Source organism: Chiloscyllium punctatum, chromosome 30 (genome assembly GCF_047496795.1).
Source record: "Chiloscyllium punctatum isolate Juve2018m chromosome 30, sChiPun1.3, whole genome shotgun sequence".
Lineage (NCBI taxonomy): Eukaryota > Metazoa > Chordata > Chondrichthyes > Orectolobiformes > Hemiscylliidae > Chiloscyllium > Chiloscyllium punctatum.
Window position 1 is genome coordinate 46,383,993 of NC_092768.1, and position 26,597 is coordinate 46,410,589.

At 44.0% G+C, this 26,597-nt stretch overlaps 3 protein-coding genes across 9 annotated transcripts in view; 2 read left to right on the top strand and 1 right to left on the bottom strand.

The window, feature by feature from the left end:
• Positions 1–19,914, top strand: part of LOC140455667 (uncharacterized) — a 48,667-nt gene extending 28,753 nt beyond the window's left edge. The window contains exon 3 of the mRNA XM_072550668.1: positions 18,261–19,914. Coding sequence (XP_072406769.1) covers positions 18,261–19,263 — 1,003 coding nt within the window. The 3' untranslated portion in view covers positions 19,264–19,914. The remainder of the gene's footprint in view (positions 1–18,260) is intronic.
• The window catches only part of LOC140455646 (uncharacterized), a 285,832-nt gene that overhangs the window by 168,872 nt on the left and 90,363 nt on the right, over positions 1–26,597 (top strand). The gene's annotated exons all lie outside the window — the stretch shown is intronic.
• Positions 924–12,114, bottom strand: LOC140455640 (uncharacterized). The gene is made up of 2 exons (XM_072550614.1): positions 11,886–12,114; positions 924–6,040 (listed from the first exon to the last, which is right to left on the bottom strand). Exon 2 carries the CDS (start codon positions 5,633–5,635, stop codon positions 4,508–4,510), a length of 1,128 nt encoding a protein of 375 aa, XP_072406715.1. The 5' UTR covers positions 5,636–6,040; positions 11,886–12,114; the 3' UTR covers positions 924–4,507.

Consider the following 26,597-nt stretch of genomic DNA (forward strand, 5'->3'; position numbering starts at 1 on the left):
CTTTAACTTTTGTGATGACTCCAGGAATAGCAGATTTTGATTTCCAGCACTCTGACCCAGTGAGCTGTAACAGTCGGTTGTCCCTCACTCCTGGCGTCTACCCACTTTTCTCCGTCAGTTTCATTTCTCCTGACACCAGGAACTTTACCACCTTTCACACCTTCAGGAATCCAGACACAAAGGCAATGCTGACAACTGCAGCTCTAACTAGTTACCACTTTAAATCAAATCAAACTTTCAGGCTGTCTGTTTACAAAGGGAAAAACATGCTGTTCACCCTTTTGACTTAACTACTTAGAAAGTGAATCTAGCATGACAGAAATGGAACACTTTCTTCTTAGCCCTGGAAGACACTCCAATCTAGCAGGTTATGGATTCAAAGCTAACTCCAGAGGCATGAGCACTGAGGCTGCCAGTCCAGTGCAGTACTGAGGGAATTCTGCACTATCGGAGATACTATCTTTCCGATCAGCTGATCCAAGGTTTCATCTGCTCTATCAGATGAATGTAAAATATTCTGTGACACACATCGTAGGACAGCAGGAGGACCAATCCCTGATGCCCTGACCAAAATGAATCCTGATGACAATGGAAAATGATTTGGTAATTACCATATTTCTGTTTGAGAGAGCTTGTGCTGCATAAACAGGCAGCCAAACCTCCCTCATTACAATAATAATTACATCTTAAGGAGTATTTAACTGAGTAAAACACTTCTGAATATCCCAGTTTCATGAAAATCTTTCCTGGGATAACACACTGCATCCTCGAAACTGGAAATTCTGGTGGAGAAAGTATCTCAGCCCACAATGATATTGACCAATATATTGTGTACAGCACTCTTACTGTTGGATCCTGAGTGTTTCAATGAATGGTAACACACCGTGATGATATTTCAGATAGTTCGGGTGAAGACACAAAAGTATTACTCTGAGCGATAAATCTATATTGAAGTTTGATCAAACAACAGACAAACAACAACTCAATACTCTTGGAAGAGTGTAAGGTGACCATTTCACTCTGATATTACATTATGGTATAATGGACTGAAGGAACTCAGGTCTTTTGAGACTCATCCTCACCATACTCAGGACAGACATCCTCCCAGACAGGATAGGATAAATATTTCCCCATGCTATTAGTCATCACCTGAAGAGGATCTGTCCATAATTCACATAATCAAATAAAGCAGGGTCTGATTTTACCCCATACCCACTCCTGAAAGCTGGCTCACTTCACTAACACAATCACACACACATCAGCAGAAACTCTTTCAGAATACAACAGACAGAAGCTTCTTTAAATTCCCTGTGCTTTAGTCTGGTTCCCAATTCCAATGGTCAGAAATGACACTACTTTAGTGACACAGGATGGAACTTGTTTCCATCCTACAAATCCACCGATGGTCACAGAGATCAGTAATCACATTGGGCCCATGGACCACATTCCATTCCTGGAAGACCCACTTCCTCATGTGAATTGGACAGTGCTTTCCAATTCGCAACTCTCTGCTCTTTGGCCCTCTACTCACCACAACGCTTCTGTAGGAGTCAATGTTGTTTAACCACTCACTCAGATCCACCTTCTATGCTCCAAATGATCTTTACTCTTTTCCTTCCTGGTCATTTGCCCTGTTCCTCAAGACTAAGAAGAGAGATTTCAGTGTATCTGATGCACAATTGGTTTATCCATCAGTCATCACATCTGACTGATCCACACCAAGAACCAGTGATCCTCTATCAAAACTGCTCATTACTTCTGAAGGGAAAACATAATCCACAATCTCTCCTCCCAAAAATCAACTGTGTCCTTGTGAAAGTAATATTCTAGCTGTACACAATTCTGTTTAGACCCTTTTTGGAAAACTGTATTCAGTTTTGGGCACTGCACATCAGGAAGGATATATTGGCCTTGGAGGGACCGCAGCATAGATTCACCAGATTGTTCCAGGACAAAAAGGGTTAAATCATGAGAACAGGTTTCATAGACTGAGCTTGTATTCCCTTAAATGCAGAAAATTAAAGGTAATCTAATTGAATTGTTTAAGATTCATAAACAAGTTGATCAAGTAGTTGGAGAGAAATGATTCCTGTCATCGGAGAGTCCAAAACAAGGGGCAAAGCATTAAAATTAGAGCAAGGCTGTACAGGATGATGTCAGCAAACACTTCTTCACAAAAAGGATTCTGGAAATCTTGAACTCTCCCTACAAAACTCTGTTGAAGTTGAAGGTCAGTTAAAGACTTCAAATCTGAGATTGATAAGTTTATTGTTAGGAAAGGGGATTAAGGGTTACAGAGACAGAGTGAAGATAATGCATCAGTCATAATCTAATTGAATAGTGTAAAGGGCTCAACAGGTGTACTTTAGTTTCTAGATTCCATAAGTTCCTCCCATTTGCTGTCTCCCCTCTCATCTCCACCTACAACTGGTCAATGTCATCCTCTTTAAGCTATTGCTGAGTTCCTGGCCCCGTACCTCTGCATCACAAAGATCACCCACTTGCCCCTTTGAAATGTCCCTCATTTCCAACACTCTCCACCCACGTTAGTCTTCAACCTCCTAAACCTCAGCTCAGCTAAACTCTGCATTCTCTATCCTAACTCCCATACCTATTACCCTTGTACTCAATGACCTGCACAGGCTCCCAGTCCTTCCACTTTAAAATTCTCATTCTCCAAAATGAATTGTTTCTGTCACATGTAACTCCATCTCCCACCAAGATTTCTGTACACCTCCTTTGCTGATGGATTTTCACTGTGCTCTTATGTGTCACTGACACACAGTCCCAATCTCACTGCTGTGCTGGAGCACGCTGGCAGCAGCTCGTTGGCATTTTATTTACTTGCAGAGGTTTTTTTTAAAAAGTTTTTTCGAAGGACGTGAGCATTGATGACAAGGCAATATTTTCTGCTCCTCCCTCTTCATTCCGTGAAGATGGTGGTGAATCTTTTAATTGATCTTCTGCGGTCAAACCCTTGGTGTTGTTGTTTGTAGGAAGTTGAACTAACATAGCTGATGGGTGCTAGATCTCTCTGTCAGTGAGAGAGGTGTCTATTGAGGTCCGAGAAGCATTTAACAGATTCCAGAGTCCTTCAAAACAGATGGGAAATGAAATATTTGATCGACCAGATGTGGGCTGACACAAGTTTTGTTTTGGCAATATTCCAGGACAGGCTAAGTTTCTATTATGAAGAGTCAAAGAGAATATATTAAAAATCTTTTGCAGAGTGAACAACTCTATTCCCTTTCAGCTGCTCCATCTCTGACATCCTGCGCATGATAATCAACATCAACAATGCCAATCGCTACACTATCTTCTGGTTCCAGAAGACATTGCTGCACATGGATCTCAGAAACTAGCACAGCCAATATGAAAATTAGAGGGAATGCTGATGAACAGCCACACTGTGGTGATCTGTAAACTGGAGATCATGTGAATCTATGATGGTCAGCTTAGTTTTGGCATGAAGGGGACCGAGGTAAATAAAGTTTTCCATCGAGACAGTGTTTAACACTGACACCAGAAGGCAACTGATCTTTGAATATTTACTGTCAGGTAGATTGTGAATAGAATGGGGCATGATCACACAACCTTGCTTGACATCAGTCTGGAATTTGAAGAGTTCTGTTTCAGACCTCCCACTCAAGACAGTTACAGTCATATCCCCACAAAGCAATTGCAGAGTTGGGATGAATTTTCTTGGATATCTAAATCAAGGGCTACTCCCCAGGATCCTTGTGCTGGTCAATCAGAAGCTGAAGCCTTTCAAACTACTGAGTATCTGATTGTCCTCCTGGTCAGAGTGTGAGTCCATGACAGACTTGTATCTGATCCGATACTGAAAGGATGCAGAGTTCATACAGAAGCTTCTATAAATGACCTTCTTGAAACAATGGGAATGATGCTGGGAGAGGTTTGAGACAGACCCTGCTGAGACAGACAGTGCTTTGGATTAGCTCCTGTGCGAGCTGTGGAGGGTAAACAACACAGACAGCTCTAAGTGCAACAGAAGCAGGTAACCTGGCTCCAGGTCAATTTGGTGATGTTGGTGCCTGGTGAGTGAGGAGGAGGCGGTGAAACAATCCTGACACATGTCACACTGAAAGATCTGTCTCCCATGTGAGTTCATTGATGTTTCAGGAGGTCCTCCAGCTATGGTATTATCCCAGGACTCTCCCCTACGGAGTTCCTCACCCATGTGAATACATTGATGATGTAGGAGATATACAGACTGTGCAAAAACCATGTCACACATTGGACATCTGAATGGTTTTGTTTACTGCATATCTAGAACAAAACACAAAACGCTGGAGAAACTCAGCAAGTCTGGCAGCATCTGTGGAGACAGAAACAGATTGGAATCGGGTGACTCTTCTTCAGAAGTGCTGGTGCTTCAAGAAAAGATTGGATGAAAGTTTTGTTTTACTTCCGATTGCATCCACTGATGTTTAGGAGGAGTCAAAATCTTCAGGAGATATCTGTTGTAAACAGTGAACTATACAGGTTACTGTCCTATGTGAATCCTCAGATGGACCAGAAGGCTCGATGAGTTTGTGAAGGCTTTGTTGCACACCTCACATTTGAAATCCTTTTCCCCGGTGTGAATGCGTTGGTGTACACGAAAGTGTGATGAGCGTGAGAACGATTTGTCACACACTTTGCACGTGAACGGTTTTTCCCCTGTGTGAGTGCGTTGGTGTGCACGGAGGGATGATGACTGTGAGAATGATTTGTCACACACCTCACACATGAATGGCTTTTCACCAGTATGAATACGTTGGTGCACACGGAGGTTCTGTAATAGCGAGAATGACTTGTAGCATACTGCACATGTAAACGGTTTCTCCCCACTGTGAATGCGTCGATGATTCACCAAGCGCCAGAACTGTGCAAAACCCTGGTCACACACCTCACACGTGAAAGGTTTCTCCCCAGTGTGAATGCGTTGGTGTACACGGAGGTTTGATGATTGTGAGAATGATTTATTACACACCTCACACGTGAATGGTTTCTCACCCGTATGAACACGTTGGTGTTCCACAAGCATTGTCGACCGTGTAAAGGCTCGGTCACACAACTCGCACTTGAAAGGTTTCTCTCCGGTGTGAATCCTCTTGTGTATCAGGAGATCGGAGGACTGAGTGAAACCCATCTCACAAACCTCACACCTGAAGGGTTTCTCCCCTGTGTGAAACCTCTGGTGCGTCAGGAGGCTTGAAGATGTCACAAAAGCTTTATCACAAACTTCACATTTGAAGGGTTTTTCCCCGGTGTGAACTGTCTGATGGACCAACAGGCCCGATAACTGTGTAAAGGTTTTGTCACAAACCTCACACTTCACTGGTTTCTCCCCTGTATGAATGCGCTGGTGCACTCGGAGTGATGAAAATAGAGTAAAAGACTTGTCACACACCTTGCACGCAAATGGTTTTTCTCCAGTGTAAATGCGTTGGTGTATGCGAAGGTTTGATAACTGTCTGAAGGATTTGCCACAGACATCACAAGTGAATGGTTTCTCTCCAGTGTGAATGCGCCGGTGATTCACTAAGCTTGCTAATCGTGCAAGGCCCTTGTTGCACACTTCGCATGTGAATGATTTCACTTCCATGTAACTGGTCTTGCATGAACACATGAACTTTGATAAGCTATGGAGACCCCTCACACTTGAATAGTCTCTTCCCTGTAGGAGTGGTTCATGAGACTAAGTGAATGATTGAAGCTCTCACCATACTTGGAGCCACTCACACTTCTTCCCAGCCTCACCCTGACCGATCACCCACAGCCGAACCTACAGAAAGGTTGGTTCTGATAGAAGGCTCCATACCACTGACCAGTTTCAGATCTGATGATGTCAAAGCTTCTCTGACTCAACTGATTTCCAGATGATGGTTTCACTGCCCAACCTTCTCTATATTGAGCAATGCTGCAGAAGGACTGGATGTCTTCCCACAATTGTGTAATGGTCCTTCGGTGCTGGTCAGGATCTGTCTGCAGTGTCTATTCTCTGTATTCTCTGGTGTAGTACAGTGCAATCCTTCTGTAAAACAGGAAAAGGAAACATGATTTTCTCCAACTCCCTCTCCTCCTTTGATGAAGGAGCTGACTCCTCAGTTAGAGACCGTTCTACAGTGAGAGCCAGTCTGCTATTCCCCTGTGCAGGAAGATCAAATACAAGTAATTTCTTTTTCCTCACTTGACTGTACACACCCTCTATTTCCAGCAGGGACACTAGATAGTGACCAGAAGCAGATAATGTGAGTAATTTCTTTCCATCTTCCCAGGCACCACAAGGGCACTGGAAAAGACAGTCAGATAAAGAATAAAGTGAGATATCAATTCACTATGAGCTTGTATTGTGCAGTTGAAGACCAGATTTCATGTTAGAGTATATGTTTAATGAAAAAAACACTCAGATGAAATGTTAATTCAATACAGATTTTGAAATTTTGCCCCATATTATTTTAAGAAACCGCACTGGTCAAGAACTGCTAGAACTAGGACTATAGAGAGAGAAAATCATGATTGCTGGTATTTCTAGACTCCTTATCTCTATATTTCCACCAGCCCATGAACCACACCACCCTTCCCATCTGTCCATACTTTCTGATTCTTAGAATTGGGAACCATAGTCACAGTGGGGTCAAACTTTTTTTTTACAAACATTGGAAAACATCTCAGCTTTTGCACTCTGCATATATGTCCTTACACAAAGCAGGTGTGTTTGTGTGTGTGTGTGTGTGTGTGTGTGTGTGTGTGTTAAAATATGAATGTATTTGGGTCAGTCTCAGTCCTAGGGCTGTTTCTCACTCACACACTCTTCTTCTCATACACACTCACATTTGCACGTGAGTCAGGATCCCTCCTTAAAAGGACTAAATTGAGGTGAGGAAGGAAAGAACCTTGGTCCGAGATACCATAAAGTGAGATGAGGAGAAGTCAGGAAACCTAGGGCCTTGTAGAGTTAATCTAAACAGAGCTTTTACCAGTAGCCTCTAGCCAGGTGCAGGAACAAAGGAACACGCGTGGACCTTTCACGCTTTTCAGAGTGTCCTGACATTCAAGGAGACCCTGGCTGATCCTAGCTCCGTACACCTGCCATTGACCCATATCCCTTAATTTTTGTTAAGCAAAAGTATTATGTATCTCAGATTTAAAATTAACAACTGATCCTACAACCACTGCCATTTGTGGAAGAGAATTACAAACATCCATGACCCTTTGTGTGCAGAAGTGCTTCAAAGCATCCCTCCCGAAAGACTATGCTCATGGACCAAGCCCCTACAATCCCTAACCTGTGGAAATAATTGATTTTTATCTATCCTGTGTTTTCTTATTAACACCTTGAAGGCTTCAATCAGACACACCCCTCCCCATAGAAAAAGTGAGGACTGTAGATGCTGGAGAGTCAGAGTCAAAACGTGTGCCGCTGGAAATGCACAGCTGGTCAGGCAGCATCCAAGGAGCAGGAGAATCGACGCTTTGGGCATAAGCCCTATCCACATACTTTCGGGACACCACCCGCACCTTCCACCTCCTCCATGATTTTCATTTTCCTGGCCCCCAATGCCTCATCTTCACCATGGACATCCAGTCACTGTACACCTCCATCCGCCATGAGGAAGGCCTCCAGGCCCTCCGTTTTTCCCTCTCCCAGTGACCTAACCAGTACCCTTACACTGACAAACTCAATCGATTGGCGGAACTGGTCTTCACCCTTAACAACTTTTCCTTTGAATCCTCCCACTTCCTTCAGACCAAAGAGGTAGCCATGGGTACCCGCATCGGCCCCAGTTATGCCTGCTCCTTCGTCAGATACATGGAACAGTGCATCTTCCACAGTTACACCAGCACCATTCCCCTCCTTTTCCTCCACTACACTGATGACTGTATCAGTGCTGCCTCATGCTCCCAGGAAGTGGTTGAACAGTTCATCAACTTCACGAACACCCTCCACCCTGACTTCAAGTTCACCTGGACCATCTCGGACACTACCTTCCCTTTCCTGGACCTCTCCATCTTCACCTCCGGTGACTGACTCACCAAGGACATCTACTTCAAACCCATCAACTCCCACAGTTACCTCAACAATACCTCCTCCCATTCGCCCCCCTCGACCCTCATAAAAACGCTATCCCTTACTCCCAATTTCTCCACCTCCACCATTTCTGCTCCCAGGAGGACCAATTCCACTCTAGGACATCCAAGATGGTCTCCTATTTCAAGGATCACAATTTCCCCTCCCATGTGGTCAACAATGCCCTCCAGCACATCTCCTCCACTTCCTGCACTTCTGACCTTCAACCCCACTCCTCCAACCGCAACATTCCACCCCACTAATCTTCAAATACAACACATTATCCTACGTCATTTCCACCCCTACAAACAGACCCCACCACCACAAACACATTTTCCTACCCACCCCTATCAGCATTCTGCAGAGATGACTCCCTCCACGGCTCCCTCGTTAGGTTCACATCCCCTACCAACCATCCTCCACTACCAACACCTTCCCTTGCCGCTGCAAGAAGTGTAAAACCTGCACCAATACCTCTTCCCATTCCTCTGTCCAAGACCCCAAAGGATCCTTTCACATCTGGCAGAGATTTTTCTGCAAAATCCAAACATCTCATCTCCTGCGTCCGTTACTCTTGATGTGGTCTCCTCTAAACTGGGGAAACAGGACGTCAACTCACGGAATGTTTCAGGGAACATCTCTGGGACACATGCAGTAAACTACCCCACCTGTGACCTGTGGCCAACCATTACAACTCCCCCTCCTATTCTGCCAAGGACATGCAAGTCCTCCTCTGCCTCCTCCACTGCCAAATCCTCGCCACGTGATGCCTTTAGGAAGAACGCCTTGGGACCCTCCAACCACATGGCATCAATGTCGATTTCACCAGTTTCCTCATCTCCCCTTCCCCCCACCCCATCCCAGATCCAGCCCTCCAACTTGGCACCGCCCTCTTGAACTGTCCTAACTGTCCATCTTCCTTCCCACCTTTCCACTCTACTCTCCCCTCTGACCTATCACCATCACCTCCAACCTCCATCTACCTATCATCTTCCCAGCTACCTTCCCCCCCCCAAGTCCTATATTCACCCTCCTATTTATCTCTCTGCCCCATTCCCCACCTCCCCCAACATTCCTGATGAAGGGCTTATACCCAAAATATTGATTTGCTGTGCTTTTCCAACACCACACGTTTTGACATCCTTCCCCATAACCATCTAAATCTCTGAGAAACAGGCCTAATTGCAATAATCTCTCATAACTCTCATATCATTCTTGTAAAACAATATTGTACTCCCCCTAAGGCCAACACATTCTTCCTAAGGTGTGGTGTCCATATCTGCTCACAGTACTGGAGGTATGATGAAGAGTTCAGAAATGAGCAAACCAGACACAAACAGGTTCTTCCATGAGATCAGCAAGAAGGAAGGATCTGAGGAATTTGGTCTAATTCCATTGTGCAGTGGGTGATGTTCAGAACAAGAGCAACCATTGGATGGGCTGCGTGTCAATCATTATTATTGTTGTCTTAGATTGGCTGCTTGGGACAAAGACCATGCAGATCGACAGATCTATTGATCAATTAGAAAGGATCTTAGTGAGGCCCAATCCACCTTCTCCTGGGCCCTGGTTCAAAACCAATGGCTCTTGTTTCAGGATAGCTGATTGAAGGATTCTGGTTATCCTGGAAATTAGATACACTGTAGTCACTTAGGCTGCACATCCCAAATTCAGCTATCAGCATCAAAATTGGATAAAACTATTAAATCCAACCCTGATTTTGGGAAAGGCTGACACATTCATTTAAAATCTTGAAAAGAACATCTAAGAAGATATTTCAAATATGGCAGCAGAATTGCTTTGATGATTACAGAGATAGTGGATGCAAGGCCATGAGGGAATTTGAAAACAAGGCAAAGAATTTTAAAACTGAGGTGTTGCTTGGCCTGGAGCCAATGTAGAGCAATGAGCAGGGGTGATTGATTAATGGGTCTTAGGACCTGGACAGTAGTGTTTTAGATAAGCTCAGGTTAAAATAGCAAGACATGAGAGCAACCAGGAGAACATTGGAATAATTCAGTCTAAAGCCTACCCAGATATGGATGAGGGTTTCAGCAGCAGATGAGCTGAAGCAGTGTAGCACTGTTCCCTCTTGTGAGTGAAACTTGCACCTCCTCATATATGTGGTGTACCAGTACTTGATCAACATCAGGAAGTGATAATGAGAGCTAGGGATGGTAATTGAGACCCTTCATAGAATCAGACACCATCAGAGAATATACCGGAGTAAGGAAGAGCCACAATGTTAGAGGAACCATCTTTCAGAGGAAATCACAAACATGGCCCCTTCTGCTGTCTCTGAGTTGGAGGTAAAAGATCCCAGGCCACTATTTTGGAAAACAGGGGAGTTATCCCTGATGTCTTGAACAACAGCGATTCCTCAAACAATACCATTGACAAACACATTGTCTGGTCATTCACATTGCTGTTTGTAGGAGATTACTGTGCACACACTGGCTGCCAAATTTCCTACATTACAACAGTGATCTCACTTTCAAAGGACTTCATTGACTGTAAGGTGCTTTGGGACATCTGGCGATTGTAAAAGCATACATATATACATGTAACTAACATAGAAGCTGGGAGCAGGGGTAGGCCATTGATTCCTGATGAAGGGCTTTTGCCCGAAACATCGATTTCGCTGCTCATTGAATGCTGCCTGAACTGCTGTGCTCTTCCAGCACCACTAATCCAGCATTCAGCTCTTACAGCCTGCTCCACCATTCAATAGCCATATCTCAGATCCATATTTGCACTTTTTCCCACAGTTTTTAATGCTTTTCATGCCTAAAAAACAATCTCATTACTGAATGTAACTCAGTGACTCAGCTCCACAGCCTTCTGTGGCAGAGAATTCCACACGTTCACAACCCTTTAGGTGAAGAAATATTTCCTTATTTCAGTCCAAAATGGTCCACACTTTATCCAAAGACTGTGTCCACTGGTTTTAGACTTCCCAACTAGGGAAATCATCCTCCCTGCATCTCATCTGTCCATCACAGTTAGAATTTTATATCTTTCAATCAGATCCCCTCATCCTTCTAAACTCTAGTGAATACTGGCTCAGTTAAACCAATCTGTCTCATTCAACAGTCCTGCCAACCACAGTATCAGGCTAGTTAACCTCCACTGCACTTTCTCTGTTCTCCCTATCTTTTTTAGATAGGGAGAACAAAACGACACAATACTCCAAGTGTGGTCTCACCAAGGCACTGTGTCATTGAGTTACACATCCCTTCTGATTAACTCAAATCCTCTGTCTGTTTCACTGACTGGTGTACAAGGACACCCAGCTCACTTTGTACATCCACATTTCCTAGACATTTTTAAAATTGTTTTCTTCAGTAGGTTACAGAAATAGCGTAGGGGAAAGGCCTTGGAGGCTTTGAAAAGACATGCATATTCCTGATCCCAACACAGAGAGAAATGACCATTCACACTCTACTAGAGAATAACCAACACCCAACACACACAATTCAACAATCGGAAATCAATAAGATTCCTCAGACATGCTGCATCTCCCGGATAATGACACTTAACCTTCTCACGTTCAGGAATGAGCCAGTAACAAAACTCAGCCTGGAAATCAGAGGGAAATGTTTCCAATAAACACACTCAATATCCAACACACAGCTCCAGTCAAACAGTTCAGCACAAAACACCGAGTAAACAGCTCTCTCAGCTGGATCTTCTCACACAGCATAAGGGACATTTCCACCCCTGATTACCCACAGGATAGTCAGACTGCCTGAAGATTGGTGTGGATATTATGGGATACAATTTGTATAAAAGCTGCTCCTTCACTCACCATCTCCTCACTTGGTTTTCAGTCCCTATAGGAAGTGAACCAGCTCTGGAAGAGGAAGAGGAGACAATGGGCAGAGTGGGTGGACTCTCTGATTGACGTCTCTCACAGTCAATCCAAATATTTCTGGAGCAACATGAGTTTCCTGAAACTTGGGAAACTGACCGGGGAAATGGAGGTGACTTTGAGCAGCAGATCAGGTGGGGATTTAAACTTGTCATTGTCCCATCTGAATAAAACCTCACTTATTGAAGCTGCTGTCTCAGTTTCTGTGTCTAGTCTCTTCATCTTCGGAGGATTTCAAACTGACAATATCAGTGTGGGATGTGTATAGTCGAATATGTTTGACAGCGGATCAGAAGAGGAAGACACACAGCATTCGAGGCGGTGATGATGTGCAGTGATGGGATCAGCATATTTAAAGGAGGGAGGGACACAAGATATTGGAAAGAAATCAAGAGAGCAGTTTGAGTCAATGTTTGAGGCCTAACTCTTGGATACGTAAAATGACCCTGATTGACGACGGATTGCCTGTATCTTGAGGCAGTGACTCAGGGAGTACACCTTGGGCTTTGGGAGTGATTCTGTGACTTGGAGGTGTACTTAGTGCTTGGGGAATAATGGCGTCTCAGAGATCGACTCCAGGGTGACCATCTGCGAGGACACAAAATAAGGAATACTTTAATCATGGAACTGAGTAGCGGGTGTTGTGTAAGGCAGTTATGGTGTGAATCAATTGCACAGATATGGTCGAGAGTGCATGCGTGGTGTGCTGGTGAGAGCACCTGCTGGTGTGAGCAGGAATTGCTTTCTAACAAAATGAAGAAATGCTCAGATGCAATCTAGTTTCTGATGAAGGGTCATGTTGAGCTGAATTTTTAACTCTGTTTCTTTCCACAGATTCACCCAAACTGCTGAGCATTTCCAGCACTTTAATTTTCATTCTACCTTTTAAAGCACAAAAATAGATCCAACTGCTTTCTCATGGTACTTCTGCTCCATGTGGGCTTTTTCCCTCCCAATATTCTGTCACCCCTCAGTAGATCTTTCTATTCCTTTCACCGTCATGGACTTAACCAGCTTCCTGTCAAATGCATCCAAACTATTTCATCAACGATTCCTTGTGAAAGCAAGTTCAACATTCTGTATGGACCAGGCTTGAGCCCCCAAAACATTTTTAAGCAGGTAGCCCAGACCGTAACTTTGCTATTTGTTTTAAGTAAATGGATATTACTAGAGTGAATTAGCTAATCTGACTGCAAAGTTTTAAACAAACAGAATTTATTTACAAAGTTATGAATGAAATACAAAGAACAAAGATAGAATACTAACTTATCCTATTCAACAACCTTATCTCTCCACGCTTTAGGCTCTCTGCCTTATTCCTGATGAAGGGCTTTTGCCCGAAACGTCGATTTTACTGCTCCTCAGATGCTGCCTGAACTGCTGTGCTCTTCCAGCACCACTAATCCAGAAGCTGCTTTCCAGCTTCTGCAGTCATTGTTTTTACCTATTCAACAACCTGACAGACTATTTCGACTTAATGATGCTGTTCCAAAAATGCTTGCAACAGTCCCAATAAACACATCCCTTAGCACAAGGAGTAAAAATGAGACCAACTAGGGCTTACAGGCTTGAAGTTATAGAGGGAGAGTACCCAGCTGGACTTGCCCCAACAGCCTTTCTTCACACACATTGCTGCTGAACTGAAGCAAAAACTCTAATCTAAATGAAGGCGAGCTACACAGCTAGCTAGCTGCTACCATTTGATTATAGTTTTTTAAAGACATGAAAGCCTTAGGCCAGAGGTTAAACAAAAAGGGTAAACAAAAAGGGCCCTAAGAAACCTTTCAAACCCAACCGAGTTGGATCCTGGCCAATTAGCCCCTCTCTGAAAATAAGCTCAAGGACATAATAACCTTGTAAAAAGACCAACATTGTGACAATTCTCATCATTCTATTGGTGGCGAAGTTTCTCCTGAATTCCTCATGAGATTTATCTTACACTATCTTACACTGATCAGTTTTGGACTAGTTGCTTGGTAGTGCAGAAGATGACAGTAGCACAATGGCTCAGTGGTTAGGAATGCTGCATCACAGCACCAGGGACCCAGGTTCGATTCCACTCTCGGATGACTGTATGTTGTGGAGTATGCACATTCTCTCCATGTCTTCGTGGGTTTCCAGGTCCAAAGATGTGCAGATTAGGCAGATTGGTAATGCTACATTGCCCATAGAGTTCAGGGATGTGTCGACTAGCTGGGTTAGCCATGAGAAATATAGAGGGATGGGTCTGGGTGGGATGCTGTTCAGTGTGGAACCATTGGGCCAAATAGCCTGTAGGGATTCAATGATTCCATTCTCTGATAAATATTGTTAAAAGGAGACACAAAGCCTAAGCTTTTCATCTTGTTGCACCAGGACAAGGATATAATAATCAAAACTAGAAAATGAACAGTATTTGAAACAGTATGAGAGTAGAGTTCTAATTCATTGGCGTGGAGATGCAGCAAGAACTGTGAATCTTGGTTCTCAGATTAGGCAGGTAGGTTCTGATCGGTCATGCTATGAGAGTGCAACAGAGATTGGTATTCTCAATGACCCAATTGTTTACTCAATATCATACTTTCTGTATCCCACCCTCTGAAATATGTGCTAATCCCTTCGCTGCACATCATCACTGTCTTAGATGCTGTGTGTCTTCCTCTTCTAACCTGCTGACAAACACATCTGAGGATGCACATCCCACACTACTGTTGTCGGACTGAAAATTTTGCAAGCTGCTATTCCCACACTAGAAATGTCTGTCAAACATTTACCTGGGGAACTGAGACAGCAGCTGCAATAAGTGAGGTTTTATTCAGATGGGACAATGACAAGTTTAATTCTCCACCTGATCTGCTGCTCAAAGTCACCTCCATTTCCCCGGTCAGTTTCCCAAGTTTCAGGAAACTCATGTTGCTCCAGAAATATTTGGATTGACTGTGAGAGACGTCAATCAGAGAGTCCACCCACTCTGCCCATTGTCTCCTCTTCCTCTTCCAGAGCTGGTTCACTTCCTATAGGGACTGAAAACCAAGTGAGGAGATGGTGAGTGAAGGAGCAGCTTTTATACAAATTGTATCCCATAATATCCACACCAATCTTCAGGCAGTCTGACTATCCTGTGGGTAATCAGGGGTGGAAATGTCCCTTATGCTGTGTGAGTAGATCCAGCTGAGAGAGCTGTTTACTCGGTGCTTTGTGCTGAACTGTTTGACTGGAGCTGTGTGTTGGATATTGAGTGTGTTTATTGGAAGCATTTCCCTCTGATTTCCAGGCTGAGATTTGTTGATGGTTCATTCCTGAATATAAGAGGGTGAGGTGTAATTATCTGGGAGGTGCAGAGTGTCTGAGGATTCTTACTGATTTCCTGTTGTGTGTGTATTGGAGCTGGTTATTATCCTGTGGATTGTCAGGTCTTTCTATATTGGGCTTTGGATGTTGCCTTTCTTTACAATCCCTCCAAGATCCCTCCCACTACACTTCTCCATAATCTAACACAAAAGAGTAGATCAAGGCTGGTTCAGTTATGACTGCAGGGGGGCACTGAATGCAGAACAACATAAGCAGCAATTGACAGACAAAACCAAGTGACCCCACATCCAATGGATTGGATCTAAGCTATGCAATCCTGTCACATTCATTGTGAATGGTAGTCATGGAGATGTACAACACGGAAACAGAACCTTCAGTCCAACTCATCATTGCCAACCACATATCCTAAATTAATCAAGTCCCATTTGCCAGCAATTGGCCCATATCCCACTAAACCCAATCTATTTATATACCCATCCAGATGCCTTTTAAATGTTGTAATTGTATCAGCCTAGGAGAAAGTGAGGACTGCAGATGCTGGAGATCAGAGCTGAAAATGTGTTGCTGGAAAAGCGCAGCAGGTCAGGCAACATCCAAGGAGCAGGAAAATCAACGTTTCGGGCATGAGCCCTTCTTCAGGAATGAGGAGAGTGTGCCAAGCAGGCTAAGATAAAAGGTAGGGAGGAGGGACTTGGGGGAGGGGTGTTGGAAATGCGATAGGTGGAAGGAGGTTAAGGTGAGGGCGATAGGCCGGAGTGGGGGTGGGGGTGGAGAGGTCAGGAAGAAGATTGCAGGTTAGGAAGGTGGTGCTGAGTTCAAGGGTTGGGACTGGGACAAGGTGGGGGGAGGGGAAATGAGGAAACTGGAGAAATCTGAGTTCATCCCTTGTGGTTGGAGGGTTCCTAGGCGGAAGATGAGGTGCTCTTCCTCAAGCCGTCATGTTGCTATGGTCTGGCGATGGAGGAGTCCAAGGACCTGCATGTCCTTGGTGGAGTGGGAGGGGGAGTTGAAGTGTTGAGCCACGGGGTGGTTGGGTTGGTTGGTCTGGTGTCCCAGAGGTGTTCTCTGAAACGTTCCGCAAGTAGGCGGCCTGTCTCCCCAATATCAGCCTCCACCGCTTCCTCTGGCAGTTTGTTCCATAAACGCACCACCCTCTGCATGAAAAAGTCCCTTTTAAATCTTTCCCCTCTCACTTTAACCCTGTGCCCTCTAGTTTAGGACTCCCCTACCTGTGGGAAAGACCTTGAGTATTCATCCTATCCATGCCCCTCATGATTTTATAAACCTCTATCAAGTCACCTCTCAGCCTTCGACGCTCCAGGGAAAACAGCCCCGGCCTATTTAGCCTTTCCCTATAGCTCACATCCTCCAACTCTGGCAACGTCCTTATAAATCTGGACAAGCAAACAATTCACCGAATGAGGAAGTCTCACAAATATCTCTATCCTCAATGATGGCTGAACTAAGCAGATCAGTGCAAAAGCTAAGGCTAAAGCATTTGCAAAAATCTTCAGCCAGAACTGCTGAGTGGATGATCCATCTCAGTCTCCCCATAAAGTCTCTAGCATCACAGATTTCAGTCTTCAGCCAACATCAATACATTCCATGTGATATCAAGAAACAGCTAGAAGGCTACACCAGTCTAGCAATAGTCCTGAAGACTTCTGCTTCAGAACTTGCTGCACCCCTGACCAAGCTAATGTAGCACAGCTACAACACTGGCATTTTCTCGGTGATGTGGAAAATTGCCCAGGTATATCTTATTCACAAAATGTAGGACATATCCAACCGAGTCAATTACTGGCCTCTTCCCTCTACTCTCAATTATCAATGAAGTGACAGAATGTTCATCAATAGCAATCCAACACCACTGCAAATAAGCTGCCGTAGCTGGTGACACATTTATTGAAATGTCTTTTAATGTCTTTTCAGGTAAATGTCTTTTCAGGTAAACATTTTACATGAAGGCCTCAGCATTTCTCAAAAGCCCGAGCTTGATTTTGTGTGGCTAATAACAGTATTTATGATATGCATTCTGAGTGAGTGCAGTGTATCTAACATCACAGGAAAAACCAGAACCCTCAAGTCAGCTACACTCAGCAATATTTTCCTCAACTTCAAGCAATTCCTACTCAGTTTGTTTGTATTAAATAATGTTGAAAAATAAGGGGAGTAATTTCAGAATCTCCAATGAATTAATATCTTCCTGAGTGTTTTATTTTTGATTAAATTCATATTCTAAAACTAAAACTGGTTTTCTCCAATACTACATTAAGTTATAGTGAATTGATAGCCCATTTTACACCCCACCCCACTGTCTTTTCTATGGTGATAGGGGCTGGGCAAAGAAAAGAAAGGAGTCACGATTTCTGCTTCTAGTCAGTATTCAGGGTGCCCGCTGTAAACATAGGGTGAGGAAAAGGAAAGAACTGTATCTGATTCCCCCACACAGGGGAATAACAGACTGGCACTCACTGTAGAACAGTCTCTCACTGAGGAGTGAGCCCCTTCAGCAAAGGAGGAGAGGAAGTTGGAGGAAATCATGTTTCCTTTTCCTGTTTTACAGAACGATTACAGCATACCACACCAGAGAATACAGAGAGGATAGACATTGCTAATAGATACTGACCATCAGCCAAGGAACAACTGCACAACTGTGGGAAGACATCCAGTCCCTTCGTAGCATTGTTCAATACAGAGAAGGTTGGACAGTGAAACCATCGCCTGGAAATCAGTCAGGTCAGGGGAGCTCTGACATATCATCAGATCTGAAACTGGTCAGTGATGTGGAGCCTTCCATTAGAACTAACCTTTCTGAAGGTTTGGCTGTGGGTGATCGGTCAGGGTGAGAAGTGTGAGTGGCTCCAAGTGTGGTGAGAGCTTCAGTCATTCAATATGTCTCATGAACCACTGACTCATTCCGACAGGGGAGAGGCTGTTCAAGTGTGAGATGTGTAAGGAGAGCTCCTTAGGCTGATACACAGCTTTCCTCTGATGTACAAACAATTGACAGAAGAACAGCGGCATGGAAGAGAAACTATTCCAGTGTGGGTTATGTGACCAAACATTCACACAGTTCACGACTCTTGTGCAACACCGAGGCATTCACACTGAGGAGAAACCTTTCAAGTGTGAGGTTTGCCACAAAGCATTCTCGTGTTCATCTCACTTTCGCATACACCAGCGTATTCATACGGGGGAGAAGCCATTTGTTTGCAAGGTTTGTGAGAAATCATTCTCACAGTCATCGCACCTCCATGCACACCAGCGCATTCACACAGGGGAGAAACCATTTGTATGTGAGGTGTGTGACAAATCATTCTCACATTTAACAAACCTCCGCGCACATAAGCGCATTCACACCAGGGAGAATCTGTTTAGGTGTGAAGTTTGTGACAAATCCTTCACTCAGTTATCAAACCTCCTGGTCCATCAGACCATCCACACAGGGGAGAAACACTTCAAGTGTGAAGTTTGTGGGAAAGCTTTCGCTACCTCGACAAAGCTCCTGAGACACCAGAGCATTCACACAGGAGAGAGACCTTTCCGCTGTGATGTTTGTGAGATGGCTTTCACCCAATCTTCTGATCTGCTGACACACCAAAGAGTTCACACTGGGGAGAGACCTTTCAAGTGTGAGGTGTGTAACAAATCGTTCACACAGTCATCGACACTTGTGCAACACCGACGTACTCACACAGGGGAGAAGCCTTTCAAGTGTGAGAAATGTGACAAATCATTCTCACGCTCATCTCACTTGCGTGTACATCACCGCATTCACACAGGGGAGAAACCATTCACATGCGAAATGTGTAACAAATCATTCTCAAGGTCCTCCACTCTCCATGAGCACCAACGCCTTCACACAGGGGAGAAACCATTTATGTGCCAGGTTTGTGATAAGGGCTTTGCACAGTTATCAGGCTTGTTAAATCACCGACACATTCACGCAGTGGAGAGGCCGTTTACGCGTGAGCTGTGTGACCGCGCCTTCACTCAGTCATCAACGTTAATGACACAGTGATACTTCCACACTGGGGAAAAGCCTTTCACATGTGAGGTGTGTGACAGAGTTTGGTATCCTTCCTGATACACCAGGCAATTCACACAGAGAAGTTTTGTTCAAGTGTAGGATGTGGAACTTTCCCTCTTACTGTCAGTGACAGTTGTGAAACACTGTCATAGAGTGGAGAATATGTTTAACAATGAGGCTTGTAATGAGTGTTTTGCACAAGTTTCAGGCTTGTACTACCAAACCATTTATACAAGGGGAAAACTACTCAAATATATGATCTGTGACAAAGAATTTCCAACCTCATCGGATGTTCCTGGTCCATCAAAGGATTCACACACCATGACACTACAAGTGTGAAATTTATGAATAAAATTCTCTAGAAAACTTCTAACCTCCAGAGGCACCATGGAACTCAATGGAACAAGGAGGTTTTTAAGAAATCGAACATTCAACAGTTTTGTGAAAGGGAAATTGTGTTTAACAATTTTTCTGGAGTTCTTCGAGGTAAAACAAGTAAAGTTGATAAAGGGGAACTAGTGGATATGTATTTGGATTTCTGAAGGAATTCAATAAGGTGCCACATAAAAGGTTTACAATGTTAAAAAAAATCACACAACACCAGTTTATAGTCCAACAGGTTTATTTGGAAGCACTAGCTTTCGGAGCGCTACTTCATCAGATGATTGCCTGATGAAAGGGCAGCGCTCTGAAAGCTAGTATTTCCAAATAAACCTATTGGACTATAAGCTGGTGTGAGATTTGAAACTTTGTACACCCCAGCCCAACACCGGTGTGTCCAAATCATAACATAAAAGGTTACTGCACAAGATTGGGAGTAATGTATCAGCATGGATTGAGGATTGGTTAACACACAAAAGATCGAGAGTTGCTATTTATGGGGCTTTTTCAGGTTGGAAAGACATAACTAGTGGAGTGCTACAAGGATCACTCTGAGAGCTTCAATTATTTAGTACCTATAAGACACAAGAGCAGAAGTCGGCCATTTGGCCCATCAAATCCATCCTGCCATTCACTAATATCATGACTGACTGATAATTGTCAACTCCACTTTCCTGCCTTTTGCCCATAACCCTTGATTCCCTTTCTGATTAAAAAATCCACCTGTCTCAGCATTAAATATATTTAACAGGCCTACTTAATAAGGCTCCGCTGGATAGAATTTCACTGATTCACCACCCTTTGAGAGAAAAACAACCTCATCTCTGTCTTAAGTGGCTGATCCCTCACCTGAGATTATGCCTGCTGGCATAATTGGCCCATGAGGGGAAACATCCTCTGCCTCTACCCTGAAAAGCTCCCTAATAGTCTGTTATGTTTCATAAAGTCTCATTTCACTCAACTGCAAAGAGTACAGGCCCAATTTACTCAACCTGTCCTTATAAGTAATCCAAGATGGAGGGCGGGAAACAACTGTGGTTGTGGTATTTTAGGTGTTGGAGGCGATGACCTCGAATTCCAGGAGCAGCAATTACTGTTTAATATGCCGTTGCATTGTTTTGGAACTTTAAGGAAAAAAAGATCAATACAATAGCACTTTTAAAAGGTGGAAGAGAGACAAAGACAGCGACCACATGGTCAGAGAAAGGAACCTGTACTGCTGTCTGACACAGCAGTGAATCTGCACAGTTACTGCCTTTGCTGTTTGCGTTCAAATATCTCTGGATATTGGAGTGCGTCGAGGAAAAATTAACAAACAGCGAAAATCACAGCTGACCTTGCACATACCTGTGTGGGGAGAACTCACAGGATCAGATAAGTGCATAGTTTTTGAGTGTAACCTTGCTGTAAATCTACAATAGTGAGTAGAGTGGGTTCTTTGTTGATAAGATCTGTCTCTTGATTAAATTTTAAAAATATAAACCATAAGTACTAAGTTAGCCTGGAGGAGTGTTTTTTTTTAGAACAATAAGACGGTGCTGTTCTCTGGGTCTGTAGATTGTGAGGAAGCAAAGATTGTCTTTAGTAGAGTGATGTGCTGTTACTGTCAGATGTGGGTGTTTAGGAAGAGTTTCCATGTTATTGATGATTATGTCTGCAGTAAGTGTGTTTAATTATGAATCCGACCAGATCGCATGGATCGGTTGGAGTGGCAGAGACAATGAGGAATTTACAGGAGCTAGGGGGTGTGGTGGATGGCAGTTGTCGGAAGGGAGAAAAAGCTGCACACAGTCAGGTAGATGGGTTACCTCCAGGAAAGATAGGAGGGGTGGGCAGGCAGTACAGGAGGCTCCTGCAGCTATCCCCATTTCAAACTAGTACGCTGTTTTGGAAATGTAGGGGGTGATGGACTCTCAGGGCAAGGTAGCATAAAGAGCCATGTTTCTGGTATTGAGACTGGCTCTAATGTATGAGGGGTATGTCAGGTTCCAAGCAATCGATTGCGTTAGGGGACTCCTTAGTCAGAGGCACAGACAGACATCTCTGTGGCCGGGAGCAAATGTCAGAATAGTGTGTTTCCTCCCTGGTGCCAGGATCAAGGATGTCTCAAAGAAGGTGCAGAATGTTCTCAAAGAAGAGAGGGACCAGCAGGAAGTCATTGTACACATTGGAATTAACGACATAGGAAAGGAAAAGGATGAGATTCTGAAGGGAGAATATAGAAAGTTAGGCAGGAATTTAAAATGGAGGACCTCAACAGTAGTAATATCTGGATTATTCCTGGTGCTACGGGCTAGTGAGGGTAGGAATAGGAGGATAGAGCAGATGAATGCATGGCTGAGGAGCTGGTGCAGGGGAGAAGTGTTTACATTTTTGGATCATTGGAATCTCCTCTGGGATCGAGGTGACCTGTACAAGAAGGATGGATTGCACCTGAATTGGAAGGGGACTAACACAATGGCAGGGAGATTTGCTAGAGCTGCTCATAGGATTTAAACAAGTAAGGTGGGGGGTGCAATGAAGTAGTGAGGAAAGAGATCAGTCTGAGACTGGTACACTTGGGAACAGGAACAAGTCAAACAGTCAGGGCAGGCAGGAGCAAAGCAGAGAACAAAAAAGGAGTGATAAACTGCATTTATTTCAATGCAAGAGGCCTAATAGGGAAGGTAAATGAACTCAGGGCATGGTTAGGAACATGGGACTGGGATATCATAGCAATTTCAGAGATGTGGCTGAGGGATGGACAGGACTGGCAGCTGAATGTTCCAGGATACAAATGCTACAGGAAAGATAGTAAGAGAGGAGAGGGTGAGGCATTTTTGATAAGGGATAGCATTACAGCTGTGCCCATGGAGGATATGCCTGGGAATACATCCAGGGAAGTTATTTTGGTGGAACTGAGAAATAGAAAGGGATGATCACCTTATTTGGATTGCATTATAGACCCCCCAATAGTCAGAGGGAAATTGAGAAACAAACTTGTAAGGAGATCTCAGTTATCTGTAAGAATAATAGGGAGGTTATGGTTGGGGATTTTAACTTTCCAAACACAGAGTGGGACTGCCATAGTGTTAAGGGTTTAGATGGAGAGGAATTTGTTAATTGTGCACAAGAAAATTTTCTGATTCAGTACATGCATGTACCTAAGGTGCAAACCTTGACCTAATCTTGGGAAATAAGGCAGGGCAGTTGACTGAGGTGTCAGTGGGGGAACACTTTGGGGCCAGTGACCATAATTGTATTAGTTTTAAAATAATGATGGAAAAGGATAGACCAGATCCAAAAGTTGAAGTTCAAAATTGGAAAAAGCTGACGGGGGGCAGATGTTCGCAGGTAAAGGTACAGCTGGAAAATGGGAAGCCTTCAGAAATGAGATAACGAGAGTGCAGAGACAGTATATTCCTGTCAGGGTGAAAGGGAAGGCTGGTAGGTATAGGGAATGCTGGATGACTAAAGAAATTGAGGGTTTGGTTAAGAAAAAGAAGGAAGCAAATGCAAGGTATGGACAGGATAGATCGAGTGAATCCTTAGAAAAGTGTAAAGGTAGTAGGAATATACAAAAGAGGGAAATCAGGAGGGCAAAAAGAGGGTATGAGATAGCATTGGCAAATAGGGTTAAGGAGAATTCAAAAAGTGTTTTACAAATATCTTGAGGATAAAAGGGTAACAAGGGAGCGAATAGGGCCCCTCAAAGATCAGCAAGGCGGCCTTTGTGTGGAGCCACAGGAGATGAGGGAGATACTAAACGAGTATTTTGCATCAGTATTTACGATGGAAAAGGACATGGAAGATATAGAATGTAGGGAAATAAATAGTGACATCTTGAAAAATGTCCATGTTACAGAGGAAGATGTCTGGATGTCTTGAAATGGATAAAGGTGGATAAATCCCCAGGACCTGATCAGGTGTACCTGAGAACTCTGTGGGAAGCTAGAGAAGTGATTACTGGACCTCGTACTGAGATATTTGTATCATCAATAGTCACAGGTGAGGTGCCGGAAGATTGGAGGTTGGCAAACGTGGTGCCACTGTTTAAGAAGGGTGGTAAGGACAAGCCAGGGAACTATAGACCGGTGAGCCTGACCTCGGTGGTGGGCAAGTTGTTGGAGGGAATCCTGAGGGACAGGATGTACATGTATTTGGAAAGGCAAGGACTGATTAGGGATACTGGATTAGTGGTGCTGGAAGAGCACAGCAGTTCAGGCAGCATCCAACGAGCAGCGAAATCGACATTTCGGGCAAAAGCCCTTCATCAGGAATAAAGGCTTTGTGTGTGGGAAATCATGACTCACAAACTTGATTGAGTTTTTTGAAGAAGCAGCAAAGAGGATTCATGAGGGCAGATGTGATCGATATGGGATTCAGTAAGGCATTCAGCAAGGTTCCCCATGGGAGGCTGGTGAGCAAGGTTAGATCTCCTGGAATACAGGGAGAACTAGCCATATGGATACAGAACTGGCCCAAAGGTAGAAGACAGAGGGTGGTGGTGGAGGGTTGTTTTTCAGACTGGAGGCCTGTGACCAGTGGAGTGCCACAAGGATCGGTGCTGGGTCCACTACTTTTTGTCATTTACATAAATGATTTGAATATGAGCATAAGAAGTATGGTTAGTAAGTTTGCAGATGACACCAAAATTGGGGGTGTAGTGGACAGCAAAGAAGGTTACCACAGATTACAACAGGATCTGGACCAGATGGGCAAATTGACTGAGAAGTGGCAGATGGAGTTTAATTTAGGTAAATGTGAGGTGCTGCATTTTGGAAAGACAAATCAGAGCAGGACTTATACACTTAATGGTAAGGTCCTAGGGAGTGTTGCTGAACAAAGACACCTTGGAGTTCAGGTTGGTGAAGAAAGCGTTTGGTATGCTTTCCTTTATTGGACAGTGCATTGAGTTTAGGAGTTGGGAGGTCATGTTGCGGCTGTACAGGATATTAGTTAGGCCACTTTTGGAATATTGTGTGCAATTCTGGTCTCCTTCCTATCATAAGGATACTGTGAAACTTGAAAGGGTTCAGAAAATATTTACAAGGATGTTGCCAGAATTGGAGGATTTGAGCTTCAGGGAGAGGCTGAACAGGCTGGGGCTGTTTTCCCTGGAGTGTCAGAGGCTGAGAGGTGACCTTATTGAGGTTCATAAAATCATGAGGAGCATGGATATGATAAATAGACAAGGTCTTTTGGGGTGGCAGAATCTAGAACTAGAAGGCATAGGTTTAAAGTGAGAGGGGAAAAAATTAAAAGGGACCTAAGGGGCAACTTATTCATGCAGATTGTGTTGCATGTATGGAATGAGCTGCCAGAGGAAGTGATGGAGGCTGGTAGAATAGGCATCAATAGGAATTTAAAAGGCATCTGGATGGGTATGTGAATAGAAAGGATTTAGTGAGATATGGGCCACGTGCTGGCAAATGGCACTAGATTAGGTTAGGATATTTGGTCAGCATGGACGGGTTGGACCAAAGAGTCTGTTTTCGTGCTATACATCTCTATGACTCTAATCCCTCCATATCCAGAATCAACATTTTAAAGCTTCCCTGCCCTGTTCTTTAGGTAAGGGGACTAGAACTGTGGTCTGAATAATGTCTTGTATATTTGAGTCTTGGAGATGTACAGCACAGAACAAGGCCCTTCAGTCCATCCTGTCCGACTGGTTAACAACAACTACTTACCTATTCTAATCCTGTTTTCCAGCACTTGGCCCATAGCCTTGTATACCTTGGCATTGCAAGTGCCCATCTAAATACTTCTTAAATGTTATGAGACTTTGTGCCTCTAACATCTTTACAGGCAGTGAGTTCCAGATTCACCGCACTCTTGGTGAAAAAGAACTTCTCTTCATATCCCAACAAAACCTTCGGCTCCTTACCTTAGATCTATGCCTCCCCGATCATTGATCCCTCCATCAAAGGAAACGGTTTGAGTAATGGGCAGTATGGTGGCTCAGTGGTTAGCACTGCTGCCTCACAGCACCAGGGTCTCACGTTCGATTCCAGCCTCGGGCGACTGTCTGTGTGGAGCTTGCACGTTCTCCCCGTGTCTGTGTGGGTTTCCTCCCACAGTCCAAAGATGTACCGGTCAGGTGAATTGGCCATGCTAACTTGCCCATAGTGCTAGGTGCATTAGTCAGAGGGAAATGGACCTGGGTGGGTTACTCTTCCGAGGGTCGTTGTGGACTTGTTGGGCCGAAGGGCCTGCTTCCACACTGTAGAGAATCTAATCTAATTTCTCCTTGTCTATGCCCCTCGTAATTTTATACATCTCAGTCATGTCACCACTCAGACTTCTCTTCTCCAAATAAAATACCTCCAGTCTGTCCAATCTCTCTGCATAACTGAAACTCTCCAGCACAGGCAACATCCTAATAAATCTCCTCTGCACCATCAGGAGTGCCATCACATCCCTCCTACATTACAAATTCCAGAACTGCACACAATGCTCTCGCTGTGGCCTCACCAATGGTTTATACAGTTTTTTTGCTCCCTTCTCTTAAACCCTGGTTCAGTTCATAAAGGCAAGTATCCCATCTGCTTTCTTCACCACTTTATCCACTTGACCCAATATCTTATAGTTTTAGCAAGACCCTCTCGATTTTTATACTCCATTCTCTGAAATCAAGTCTGACATTTCATTTGCCTTCCCTATTACACACTGAATTTGAATGCTAGCATTTTGTGATTCATGCACTAGGACTCCCAAATCATTCTGTCCTACAACTTTCTGCAGTCTTTCTCCATTTAAATAACATTCAACTGCTCTTATTCTTCCTGCCCAAGTGCATAACCTCTGGGTCATTCACTGGTCATATCCACTGGTCTTCCTGATCCGGATCAGCATTGGATAGTGAATTTTTCTACCTGAGAGGATTATGGAAGCTAGATCAGAAAAAAAATTTTAAAAGGATGTAGACAGAATTTTGAAATTCCAGGGAGTTGACAGCTATG

Bases quoted from the DNA above. Each gene is read 5' to 3' on its own strand.
- LOC140455640 (XM_072550614.1), bottom strand. From the start codon at position 5,635: ATGTGTTCATGCAAGACCAGTTACATGGAAGTGAAATCATTCACATGC.